General features: G+C 49.9%; 1 protein-coding gene across 1 annotated transcript in view; it reads left to right on the top strand.

The window, feature by feature from the left end:
* The window catches only part of PRKCH (protein kinase C eta), a 272,113-nt gene that overhangs the window by 141,717 nt on the left and 116,962 nt on the right, over positions 1 to 13,434 (top strand). Inside the window, exons 3-4 of the mRNA XM_051826092.2 lie at positions 8,649 to 8,799; positions 12,451 to 12,485. Coding sequence (XP_051682052.1) covers positions 8,649 to 8,799; positions 12,451 to 12,485 — 186 coding nt within the window. The remainder of the gene's footprint in view (positions 1 to 8,648; positions 8,800 to 12,450; positions 12,486 to 13,434) is intronic.

Raw genomic sequence — 13,434 nt, 5'->3', positions numbered from 1 at the left:
CTGGCTTCGGTCTGACCCAGCCCTGGCTCTTGTGGCCATTTGGGGAGTGAACCAGTGGATAGAAGATCTGTGTGTGTGTCTCCCTATCTCTCTGTAACTCTAACTTTCAAATAAAGAAATAAACCTTATAAAGAAAGAAGAGAAAAGAAAGAAAGGAGGGAAGAAGTTTAGCAGCTGGAAGCCCTGTAGAGTTTTCTATTTGAGATCCCTCTGTCTCCAAGCCGTTGTGTGGTGCACACCAAGGGTGGTGTGCACGGAACTTCGGCAGGGGCACAGGCTTCAGGACTGGGGGGAGCCCAGTGCTGTTGGTGGGCCAGGACCCCTCTCGTGCTGAGAACGGGAGAGCTTCTCCAGACCCCAGAGATGCAGAAGGGGAAAAGATGATGGGGGTGGGTGGGGGTGGGAGGTCAGAGCCCGTGGTTCACAGGATCACCTCCAGGGGCGCTGCTCTGATCATCTTTCTGGCCGGAGTGAAGGCTGCGAATGGGCGAATGGGCTTCACTCTCTTGGGTGTTCAGGAGTCACCCTGGCGACATTGTTCCCGCTGCCCACCTGGCTCGGGGCACCTGACCCTCAGTCTGCAGGTGGGAGGTGTCCGTGTAGGCTGGGCTTCTCCGAGGGAGCCACATCTCCGAGAAACTCCGTGCTGCCCCCCATAGCGTGCGGCCGCTCAAGCCCTCACGTCTGACCACTCTCTCTGAATCTGCAAAGTGCTATGAGTCCTTTCGTTAAGTTCTGTGTCTCAACAAGCACAAAGCTTCTGTGCTCCTTGGTGCCATGCTAGGGGCTTTTCCCTCCCTCCCTCCCTCCCTCCCTCCCTCCCTCCCTCCCTCCCTCCCTCTCTTTCCTTCTTTCTTTCTTTTAGATTTATTTATTTATTTGAAAGTCAGAGTTACACAGAGAGAGAAGGCAAGGGCAGGGGGGGGGGGTGCCCTTCCATCCGCTGGTTCACTCCTCAATTGGCCACAATGGATGGAGCTGCGCCTATCCAAAGCCAGGAGCTTCTTCTGGGTCTCCCACATGGGTGCAGGGCCCAAGCACTTGGGCCATCTTCTGCTGCTTTCCCAGGCCACAGTAGAGAGCTGGATTGGAAATAGATCAGGCGTAACTCGAACCAGCACCCATATGGGATGCCGGCACTGCAGACGATGGCTGTACCTGCTACACCCCACGCCGCCCCCCCTCCCCCATTTCTGAACACCAAACCTTTTGCTGCAGCCTTTGTCTGTGGTGCTGGCACAGTTGTCAGGAACCCTAACCCTAACCTTCCTCTTTTCCAAACCACTGTTCATCTCAGCCCCTTTATAAAATCTTCCTTCATTAATCAGAGGACTGGATAAGAGACTCCTGGGATGCAGGCTTCACTCAGCGCCCACCCAATGCCTCTGCCACTCACTGGTGGCCCTCGCTGGCTGCAGAGCCTCGCTGGACTGGGTGTTAACGTCCTGATCTCTCTCTGGATCGTTGCTGCCTCAGACGGGGGTCGTCTGTATTTGCATTTTCACGCATCATTCTCCACGCACACGGTTCTGTGATCCGACGGCTGCTTACTCAATGTGTGTGATACCGTTCAGCGCAGTTCTCATGCGACGTTGTCTCACGGTCTTCTGGGGATGGAGTTGGGAGACGTACACGGCGGCCCGTTTCCTGGTTCTTTCTTGACTAGGAACTTGTGTTGACTCTAAGGCTTTCCTGTTTTTCTCACAGCTGCTCCTTCCCACGTGCACGGCTGATAAAGCTAGTATCTCAGGAAGAAAAAACATTTGATAGTATTCCTCGATAGATCAACAAGAGCATGGGTTCTGGAGTCCCCACTCTGTCCCTGGCTGCTTGACCTCGCTTAACCTTCCTGGGAGCTTCTGGTTCTTTCCAGAAAATCTATCACTTTCCAGGGATACCAGGGAGACCTGGTGTTTTGTAAAGGGCCCGGTGGCATAAGGCCTGGGAGACAATCAGGAGTGGAAGATTCTGGAGATAGTCCTGCTATTGGCTAGCCAGACAAATCTTGGGCACGTTGGCTAACTTTTCTAGATATCAATTTTCTTTTTTTAAAGATTTATTTATTTATTTGAAAGGCAGAATGATATAGAGAGAGGGAGAGAGAGAAGTATCTTCCATCCACTGGTTCACTCCCCAAATGGACGCAACCGCCAGAGCTGAACCAATCCGAAGCCAGGAGCCTGGAGCTTCTTCCAGGTCTCTCACATGGGTGCAGGGGCCCAAGGACTTGGGCCATCTTCCACTGCTTTCCCAGGCCACAGCAGAGAGCCAGATCGGAAGTGGAGCAGCCGGAACTCGAACCAGCATCCATATGGGATGCCGGCCCTGAAGGCGGCAGCGGCTTTACCTGCCTCACCATAGCACTGTCCCCTGGATATCAACTTTTTAGGTGTTCTGTCTTCTTCTACAACATCTGACAGTTGAATTAAATATCTTTTCTACTTCTGGAACTTTGGTAATTATGCTGCACAGACTGACTCACTGAGTCCTCGGAGCAGAACTTCGGGGAATAGACTCGCTCTGCAGATGAGCAAAGTGAGGCAGAGGAGGTCGGACGACTTGCCAAAGGTCAGGGGAGACGTGGGGTTCACAGCAGAGCTCCAGACTCCACACTCTACCCACTACACCATGCTCCCCTGCCCAGCGTGTGGGAAGCTTGCTCAGCCTCCTCTGCACAGTCCCTTGAAGACAAGCCACAGAGCTCAGTAAATCGCCGTGCCTTTGCTATTAGGCAAATTCAAGTTAAAGGTTGAATCGTGGGGCCAGAGGCGTGCTATAGCGGGTAAAGCCACCACCTTCAACGCCAGCATCCCATATGGGCTCAAGTCCCGGCTGCTCCACTTCTGATCCAGTTCCCTGCTAATGGCCTGGGAAAAGCAGCAGACGATGGTCCAAGTGCTTGGGCCCCTGCCACCCATGTGGAAGACCCAGAGCAAGCCTGGTTCCTGGCTTCAGCGTGGCCCAGCTCTGGGTATTGCAGACATCTGGGAAATAACCCAGCAGATGGAAGATCTGTCTCCCCCGCTCTCTCTGTAGCTCTGACTTTCAAATAAAGAAATAAATATATTTTTTAAAAGTGTTAAATTGTATTTTACACTGAATCAGACTCACTTCCTGTGTGCATTTTGTAACAGTAACCCTGGGAATTTAAAAATACCATGCCACGGATTTTCTCTTTCAGGTTTCAGTGCAGCAGGGCTGTTTACAACTGAAGAACCTCCCCGGGGTTGGCCCATCATTTCAGACTTATTTATTTATTTGAAAGTCAGAGCCAGAGTGTGTCATTCCGAAGCCAGGAGCTTCTTCCGGGTCTCCCACGTGGGTGCAGGGGCCCAAAGACTTGGGTCATCTTCTACTGCTTCCCCAGGCCATAGCAGAGAGCTGGATCGGAAGTGGAGCAGCTGGGACCTGAACCAGGACCCACCTGGAATGCCGGCACCACAGATAGCGGCTTTACCCGCTACGCCACAGCGCCGGCCCCAAGTCTGAAGTTCTTAAAATGAGCACACGATGGGATGACGTAGAATTCTGGTTCAGAATAGTGCATCTTACGTTGGATGTAATCACCCTGCACCCTTTTCAGGAGATGGCTTTTCAAAACTGGCTCCTGTGAGGGTTTCAGGCCACTGCCCCAACCCCTGCTGAGGTTGGAATGAGGATTTCCCTGCTGAGGCACAGAGCCAGCTTCCAGGGAGCTGAGGGGCATGGGGCGGTGGTTTAGGAGCCAAACAGAAGCCATGATGCAAGTGTGGGCTGCAGAGGTTGCTGGGGTGGTGTGGGGAGCAACTGAGACTAGACTAAGTTACTGGAATTAAGACTTATTCTATGCATCTGATCTCCCACAATATGGCGCTGAGAGAGAGACCAAACAACGTCTATGCAGCTGCCTCATCAGTTTGATAAGCTGCAGGAGCTGATCCTGCTCCTGATTGGAGGAGAGCAGCATGCTCGGCGTGTGGGTAGCAGACTTGGGATTGGTGGAAGAGGACTATAAAGGAGGAGAGAGACAACATGCATCAGGAACATCTATCTGGAGGAACACCTGAGGAACATCTGAGCAGCCCCCGAGAGAGCCGGCCGGCGGTGTGCCGCTCTTCCGCGGAAGCGGGGAAAGCGGCGGGGGGTGCCGCCCCTCCACGGAGGTGGAGGGGCCGGCAGCTAACCCGGGACGGGACGGTGTCGTTCCTCCGCGAATGGGGGAGCGACAGGGTGGCCTGATGCTTCCCATTGAAATGGGATCTGAACGGTTTCCCAAAGCCCTTGCTTGCTGTAAGGTCTGAGATTAAATCCTCCGTTTAGTCCGGTAGAGTCAGTTCTAAGGAGACAAGAGGCTGCTGCAAACGTGAAGACGTGCCCTCCGCTCTCAGTTGTGAAGTGGTTTCCGAGTCTGTAGTGCATGTTGGTGCCATCCATCTGGAGTGGTTACAGTGAGGCCACTGGTAGCCACAGGGGTCCCCGTTTTCTTAAGTGACTGAAGGTTTTGCAGGTTCCCAGGTGCATATGACCGTGTGTCTGCTTTGTAAACAAGGAGACTTGCATGCAAACTAATCCAGGAAAGAGAAGGGTTAAGTTCAGTTAGAGAACACGGCCATGGGTGAGGGAGCTGGAGGTACCTGGAGAGAGGTGAAAGAGACACAGCCCACAGGGTGTTGGGATGTTGGAGAAGCTGGAGGGGATGCGATTGTGTTCCTTAGGCGTGGAGGCAGATAGGAGAAGTGTTTGTTAACTAGCAGGGCAAAGAGAGGAAAGCATGTTCCAGGAAGGGCCAAAGGCGTCAAGATAGGACTGGGTGGGGGACAGCTCTAAGTGGCTTCTTCCTAAGCCCCTGAGACCGGGAGAGATCAGCTGCCAAGCGCGTAGATCAATGCCACTGCTATGGCAATAGCTGCTGAGGGAGGAAAAAAGGGATTCAGTTCATGAAACATTAAGAATGCAACTGAGCTGACCTTTTGCCCACTCTTGGCAGTATTAAGGGATTAAGTCAATTCTTGGTAATTAGACCCCCAGGGAGAGTTTAATTTGCATCTGGGTATGAGAAGTGTTTAGTAATTCTGCACAGTTTGGCTCTGGTTGTACAGAGCTGGGTCTCAGGCTGATAGCGCAGACTAGGTACTGGGTGATACCATCAGCATAGGGTTCTCATCTGCCCACCAAGAATATTCAAATACATAAATTAACAGATAACTGAAATAAGTTTTTAAAAGTTTGTGGCAAATGCATATTATGAAAAAACTATGCATGGATACTTTTTTTTTTTTTGCACGAAATGAACCTGTCTTTTAATTCTATCTTTCACAAACTTTTTTTGAAACACTCGCCTGTCCTGTCTTGAGAAAGATAGGAAACCCAAGAATGGAAGTAAGTAGGCTGCTTGCTGAAGATTAAACATACCCCAGACCCAAACCGAAGCAGGCAGAATTGTAACGTGCTGGAGCCCACCACACCCAACCTTGTCAAAACGGGCACTTTAGCAAGCCTTGTGAGTACTGGCTAGCGGAAGAGCTAGAACGTGGGGGACCTCTGCTTCTCATGCGTCCATCTCGGGTAGAGTTGGACATCTGGAATCTTGCAGCAGGGAGGGGAAAATGTTAGAGTCCAGTTGAGGAACAGAAGGCAGAGCTACTCTGGACTGTGTGCAGTGGGCACACTGGTTATGTGACAGAAGCTGGGACCGTGGAGCCCCTCCAGCCAGGGAAGTAGAAGCCCTAGGACCTGATTTGCATTCTCTCTGTTTCAGCTTTGGAGTGAGCAGCCTTTTGAGTCTGTGAAAGTCCTAATGGTCATCAAAGGAATTGCGGGTAGTGGCTAGCTGGGTGGGGAGAGTTGTCCTTGCCACCCTCAGGGATGGGAAGCCACAGCAGTGACAGTCAGCAGGAGGTCTACAGTGAAGGAAAGGCAGTATTTGTGACTCTCGGCATTTAAGACACCAAAAAAGGGGGGCGGGAGATTCCTATGAAACAATGTTATTTTTTTTTCTTTTCCTTTTGAGACCATAGCATGATTTAAATTGTAGCGTACCTTTTGATAAGTGGAAACTGTAGCTTTCAGAAATTGGAAATCAGATCCCCGCCCTGGTATGCATTCCCCCAAATTTTGGAACTTTCCAGAGTTTTTTTTTTTTTTTTTTTTTTAAAGATGTGTTTATTTATCTGAAAGTCAGAGTTACACAGAGAGAGGAGAGGCTGGGGGAGGGAGGTCTTCCATCTGCTGGTTCACTCTCCAAATGACTACAATGGCCAGAGCTGCACCGATCCCAAAGCCAGGAGCCAGGAGCTTCCTCCAGGTCTCCCATGCAGGTGCAGGGGCCCAAGGACTTGGGCCATCTTCCACTGCTTTCCCAGGCCATAGCAGAGAGCTGGATTGGAAGTGGAGCAGCCGGGACTCGAACCGGCGCCCATATGGGATGCCGGCACTGCAAACAGAAGCTTTACCCGCTATGCCACAGTGCTGGTCCCTTCCAGAGTTCTTCAGGTGGTGGTCCCGCATTTGTTGAGCCTCTGCTGAGGCTGCTTGCCTCGATCCAGAAGGAGTCACTGACCTGGGACTATGATGGGATCAAGTCTGAAAAAAAAGAGTCATTTGGGAAAATACCTTCCTACACCTGAATTCGGCTTTCCTTTCAAATTGGTTAAGACCCATTTTCTGTGTGTGCATTAAAGAAGCGCGTGTTTTAGATCAGGAAAAACAAGTTGGGCCTCTCCACGTCTTCGGGGGGCCCATCTTTGCTGGATCGTCCGACCTTTTACTGATTTCTACATATTCTAAGTAGTAACCCTTGTCAGGTGGCAGAAATCCCTTCCCCACTTTGCTCCCACTTTGTGTTTTGTGACTGTTGCCAAACAGCAGCTTTAACTTCCTAAGTTACAAGCCTGAACCTTGCATGACTGGAGAGTTCTGTTCCTTATCTCATTTGGACCACCGTATTTTTCTGTACCTTCTTGTGTTCCTATAATTTCCTCTTTAACACGTATTTGAAATTCTTTTGGAAATGGGGTACAAAGCCACAGCCAAATGGAGGGATACATGTTGGTACCTGTATATAGATGGTGATTATCATTCACAATATCGGGTTGTTTAACTCGAAATAGCTCCAAGAGAGGATATTGAATGTTCTCATCACAAAGAAATGAGCGTGTTTGAGGCAGTGGATTACCCAGGCATCCTACATTGATCAATACACAACATATAAAAGTAACGAGGGGCTGGTGCTGTGGTGTAGCGGGTAAAGCCGCTGCCTACAGTGTTGGCATCCCATATAGGTGCCAGTTTGAGTCCAAGCTGCTCCATTTCCAATCCAACTCCCTGCTGTGGCCTGGGAAAGCAGTGGAGGATGGCCCAGGTCCTCGGGCCCCTGCACCTGCATGGGAGACCCGGAAGAAGCTCCTGGCTCCTGGCTCCGGATCGGTGCAGATCCAGCCATTGCGGCCATCTGGGGAGTGAACCAGCGGATGGAAGGCTTCTCTCTTTGTCTCTCTGTGTAACTCTGACTTTCAAATAAATAAATAAGCCTTTAAAAAAAAAGTGCCGAAAATCACCCTGTACTGAGTGAAGATGTGCAATTTATTATCTGCGAGTTTGAGAAGAAAAATTTTTTATTTTTTCTAGGCTTTTACCAAATTGCTTTTGCATGATTTCTTAAATTTCCTCTGCATAAGTGGTTAATTTAAAAGCACTGTTAGGAAAGTAAGCTTTATGTATTCACAAGTTTCTGAGTACGTTGGAAAATTCTAGTATAGTTATGTGGCTCACGTATTTACTATGTTTAGGTCATGCACAGTTTTCAGAGTGTCCCAATCAGGAGCCACACTCTTTAAAAGGTGAGTTTAGAAAAGGACCTTTGCAGTTCTTCCAAGTTCATTTCCACACATTCACAGTAGTTCTGTGTGACTCCTTGTGGGCAGTTCCCTCATTCACGATGAGGGTACACCGGGATTAAAGGGGACAAATGACAAGGCCTATCTCATTGGCCAGCGTTTGCATCCCGTATGTGGACCTAAGGCCCCAGCCAGCCAGCAGGGCTAGGAGAACATGTCGGCGTCACATCCTGGGGGTGGGAGCCCTGGGGGACTTGTGGACAGTGCTGGGGGACTGACCCAGGGTAGCCCGTGGTAACCCAGTTGTGAGCGTCTCAGGAGTTCACGTAGGTGAAACGTTTAACAAGTAGAGTCCTAAGGTCATCAGGAAAGCGTTGATGATTTTTCAGAATGTTTTGGGTCTTGAAGAAAGAAAAAATGTGGAGGGTATTTGGTTCTTTTTTTAAATGCTGCTTGCTCATATTTTTTAAAAAATAATTAGGCAGAGAGAGAGATCTCCCGCATCTGCTGGTTCACTCCCCAAATGCCCACGACAGCTAGGACTGGGCTGCAGCCAGAGCTGGGAGCTGGGGCCTCAGTCCACAACTCCCAGGTGGGTGGAAGGAATCCACGTACTTGAACCAGCCCTTCTGCCTCCCCCGGGGTCTGCTGAATAGGAAGTGTGAGGCAGGAGCCAGCCCAGGCTCTGTGATGTGGAACACGGGCTTTGTAACTGGCACGTTGCCTGCCAGGCCAAGCACCTGCCCCAGAGTATGTGAACTATTCAACTTTCTCATATTTTGGGTGTGGCTAGACACATTTACACATTTTCTTTTTATTTCTTGTAACCTACAGCTACTCTCCAGAGAGACCGAATCTTCAAACATTTTACCAGGAAGCGCCAGCGGGCGATGCGAAGGCGAGTCCACCAGATCAATGGACACAAGTTCATGGCCACGTACCTCAGACAGCCCACTTACTGCTCTCACTGCCGGGAGTTCATCTGGTAAGAAGCTCCCAATGTCCGCTCCTCAGAGCTTCCCTGGAGTGGAGGCTTGCTCTGCTTAATGTGTGATTTCGGGAGGAAGTTTGCAGCAAGTAGAATTCGAAGATTAGTTTATCTTGGTACAAAAAAGATTTGAAATCCATGCATATTAAAGGCCTTCTAAAAGTTCATGGAAACTGTGTATTATGGAAATACTGTGCATAGATTTCAAAGTGGTTTTGTTTTTAAGATTTCTTTATTTGTTTGAAAGGCAGAGTTACAGAGAGGCAGAGGCAGAGAGAGACAGACAGACAGACAGAGAGAAAGAGAGAGAGGTTCCATCTGCTGGTTCACTCCACAGATGTCCACAGTGGCTGGAGCTGTGCTGATTTGAAGCCAGGAGCCAGGAGCCAGGAGCTTCTTCCTGGTCTACACGCAGGTGCAGGAGCCCAAGGACCTGGGCCATCTTCTACAGCTTTCCCAGGCTGGAGCAGCCGGGACTCGAACCTGTGCCCATATGGGATCCAGCACTGCAGGCGTTGGCTTTACCCACTATGCCACAGTGCCAGCCTCTCAAATAAACTTGCTTTTAATTCTGTTTTTTTTCTCAAGCTTTAAAAAAATTAGTTTTCATTTTTTTTTGAAAGGCAGAGAGAGAGACAGACAGACATAAAGTGATCTGCCCACTGGTTCATTTCCCCAAATACCTATAGTGGCTTAGGCTGGGTCATTCTGAAACCAGGAGCTAAGGTCTTTATCCTGGTCTTCCAGGTGGGTGGTAGGGTCCCAAGTACTTGAACCCACACCTGGTGCCTCCCAGAGTGTGGATTAGCCAGAAGCTACAGTCAGAAGCAGAGCTGGGATTTGAACCCAGGCACTTGGGATGTAGACATCACAAGCAATGTCTTACCTGTTGTGCCAAATGCCTACCATTTCCATGAACTTTTTGAAATACCCTCGTAATGTTGACCCAATAGTTTTAATCCCCACTGCAAGTTAAATAAATACAGTGCATATCCAAGTTTTAACTATTATTTTTTCATTTTGGTCAATGGGCAAAAAGCATAAATCTGAGAGAGAAGCTAAACAGTGAATAAATAAGTAATCAACAGAGTGGCTAATGAACCCCGAGGAAGAAAGACTAGAATAGTTGTAAGAAGGCGTGAGTCACGTGATGAGTTACGGGGGTCACTAAACACACAGTACTATGGTACTGACAGTACTGAACCTCAGTGACTGGACACCACAGGCTAAGCCCAGGTGATTGAGAGTTGAGAAATTCTAGAGATTTAAGATCTTACTATAGAGGGGCTGGCGCTGTGGCATAGGGGGTTAAACTACAGCCTGCAGCACCGGGATCCCATATGGGTGCTGATTTGTGTCCTGGCTGCTCCACTTCCAATCCAGCTTCTTGCTAATGAGCCTGGGAAAGCAGCCAAAGATGGCCCATGTTTTTGGGCTCATGCACCCTCCTGGGAAACCCAGAGGAAGCACCTGGCTCCAGGCTTTGACCTGGCCCAACCCCTGTCATTGTGGCCATTTGGGGAGTGAAGCAGATGGACTTTCTCTCTGGTTCTTCTCTGTAACTCTGCCTTTCAAATAAATAAATAAATCTTAAAAAAAGACAAAAAAATCTTACTAGACATACAACATATGCTTAATTCTCAATGGCAAATCTGTAATGTAAAATGAAGCTAAGTGATAGTTATCTTCGATTAGAGGCCCAACACGTGTGTACACACACACACACACACACTTACACACACTTACACCCATGGTAGTTGGAGAAAACACGGCTTAGCAGCTTGAAAGGAGATTCATGGTTTTCTTGCAGCTGTTCCGCCTTTTGTTAAACAAAGGCCGGAGCGCTTGGTTCAGGGCAGCCTTCTGATACTGAACACTGACTTTTTTAGTGACCGCTTTGGCGCCGTCAAATTTGAGCCCTCAGAGCCCAGGCTGAGACAAGGTTTCTGGCCTTTGAAACCGAGAATGGAGCCTGGAGAAGCCTCCGCTGGCCGCTGGGAGGGAAGCCTACATGTCGGTGCAGGAGGAAACCCCGCCCACGTTTTCTGTGCGGAAGCTGCAGCTCCGTGGCTGTGCACCCGTGGGCCGTGCACGCGCTGCAGCCGCAGACCTGGCTCCCGCAGACCTGGCTCCCCGGCCCTGCAGGCTGGCTGCCCTGCGCCCGTGTGTGTCACCCCACCCCATTCTGCTCCCACCACGCTGTGATCTCTTCAGGCCCTGGGGGCGTTTGTGGTGAGACTTTGACCTCAGTGAGAACGTTTGTGATGGAAACTTCTTTGATAATGGCGCTGAATTTTTTTTTTCCACCAAGGAAGTACTAACCCCACCCAAGAAGGCCTTTAACTCTGACTTGCACCTACACTCACACACACACACACACACACACACACACAATCTAGGTGTGTGTATGACATCTACAAGGGTACTTTAGAAACTTCATGGAAACTGGGATAAAAAGATAGCTTTTCATCATACACACTTTCCATGGAGGTTTGAAGTCCCTTGAACAGTGTGGATCTCATCAGCAGGTGGGTATGGCACAAAGAAGCAGGCAGCGTGCCCCATGTTGCACCATCAGGCCGGCCTCTGCACACGTCACCACCTCGCTGTGTGTGCTGCCTCCCGTGGCTTGTGTCTGGATCAAACGGTACAGCATGCGACAGACTCCCAGCCATGTGCGGCTCGTCCTGTGGGCTGGCTAACAAGAATGAGAATGGTATCACCATCACCCACAGAATGTGTTTGGGAGAGAGAGACTGCAGCTGTGAGCACAGAGGACTTAGCGTGGCAGCACTTGGGGGTGCTGTGGCCACTGGGGAGGTGCTGGGGCCACACAGGTGCTGTGGCCACTGGGGACTGTGTGTGTGTGTGCCCGAGGGTGTGTGTTTCAGTGTGTGTCCATCTCTGTGAACATCAGGAAGAGGAGGGTGGTGGACGCACCCTTCAGCCTAAGGCTCAGGCACGCTCACAACGAGGGTCCTTTTTCTTTTTTTTACTTTCTTTTTTTTTTTTTTTTTTTTTTTTTGACAGGCAGAGTGGACAGTGAGAGAGAGAGAGAGAGAGACAGAGAGAAAGGTCTTCCTTTGCCGTTGGTTCACCCTCCAATGGCCGCCGCGGCTGGCGCGCTGCGGCCGGCCCACCGGGCTGATCCGATGGCAGGAGCCAGGTGCTTTTCCTGGTCTCCCATGGGGTGCAGGGCCCAAGCACTTGGGCCATCCTCCACTGCACTCCCTGGCCACAGCAGAGAGCTGGCCTGGAAGAGGGGCAACCAGGACAGAATCCGGCGCCCCGACCGGGACTAGAACCTGGTGTGCCGGCGCCGCTAGGCGGAGGATTAGCCTATTGAGCTGCGGCACTGGCCTCCTTTTTCTGGGGGTTGTGGGAGGTGCGGGGAGCTGGGTGGACTGGGCCCTTCCTTGGTGCCCACCCACTTCTGATCTCTGCAGTATTCTGCCCTCCATTTCTTTTGTGTCTCCTGGTGACAAACAAGGCTCAAAGCACACATGTGCCTTTCCCTGCAATTGTGCTTTTTCCCCACAAAGGATCAGAGTATGAAACTTGTTTTCCTTAAGCGACTGTCATTATAGGAGGGGTTACTGCAGAAGTAACTTGACTGATGGCAATTTTTTTCTTTGTTGTCTTGAACAGGGGCGTGTTTGGAAAGCAGGGTTATCAATGCCAAGGTAAGAAAACTTTTTAAAAACTGTTTTCAATTTTACTCCTGTGTTAAGAAAAAAATGATGATTATACCAAGAAAAAAAATAACCCATTCAGGTTGTGATTGGTGCACAGCTCTCCGGAGGTCAGAGGAGACCCCCAAGTGTTACAGTCTTTAGTTTGGGTTAGATCTTGGCTGCATCTTAGCACAGATGGGATATTTTAAATCTGAAGCCAAGCTATCTACTAATGCTTCATTGTGGAGGGTTTTGTCTCAGCAATAACATGAATGCGCCGAAAGGTAATGGCATTTTATGAGCCATACCCTTGAATCTCGGAGAAACTTCGGTATTTTTACATGCCCATTGTCAGTAGGTGTGTGGAGTAGCACAGTGCTGCTCCTTTTTGGTTTTCAGAATTTTTTTTTTAGTTTATTTGAGAAGCAGAGGGAGAGAGAGAATTCTCATCTGCTGGTTAGCTGCTCAGATGCCCACAGTGGCTAGGGCTGAACCAAGGCTGAAGCCATGAACTGGAAAACCAGTCCAGCTGTCCCATGTGAGTGGCAGGAACTGAATTACTTGAGCCATCACTGCTGCCTCCCGGGGTCTACCTTGGCTGGAAGCTGGAGTTAGAAGTCAGAGCTGGGAGTCAAATGTAGATGCCCCACCCCCACCCCACCCCTGGTGTGGGACACAGGTGTCCCGGCTGCTAGGCCAAATCCCTGCCCTCACAATGCTGTTTTCCATTTGCCCAAATAGGAAACAGAAACTATTATCCAAGTTGGTTTTTTAGAAATTTTCTAATTTAACAAAAACGCAAGAGATGCTGAAGATGATGCTGTGGGTGATTTTTTACGTTATTACACATTAGACTCTTCCGATTTTCATAATTCTAAGACAGGACCGACTTACTGGCTTTGTGGCACCACTGGGATGCAGTGAAGTGGGAGGAGTGATAAGAGAGCCCTTCCTGGTG

Source organism: Oryctolagus cuniculus, chromosome 20 (genome assembly GCF_964237555.1).
Source record: "Oryctolagus cuniculus chromosome 20, mOryCun1.1, whole genome shotgun sequence".
NCBI classification, from domain to species: Eukaryota; Metazoa; Chordata; class Mammalia; order Lagomorpha; family Leporidae; genus Oryctolagus; species Oryctolagus cuniculus.
This window is presented reverse-complemented; position numbering and strand designations above follow the sequence as displayed.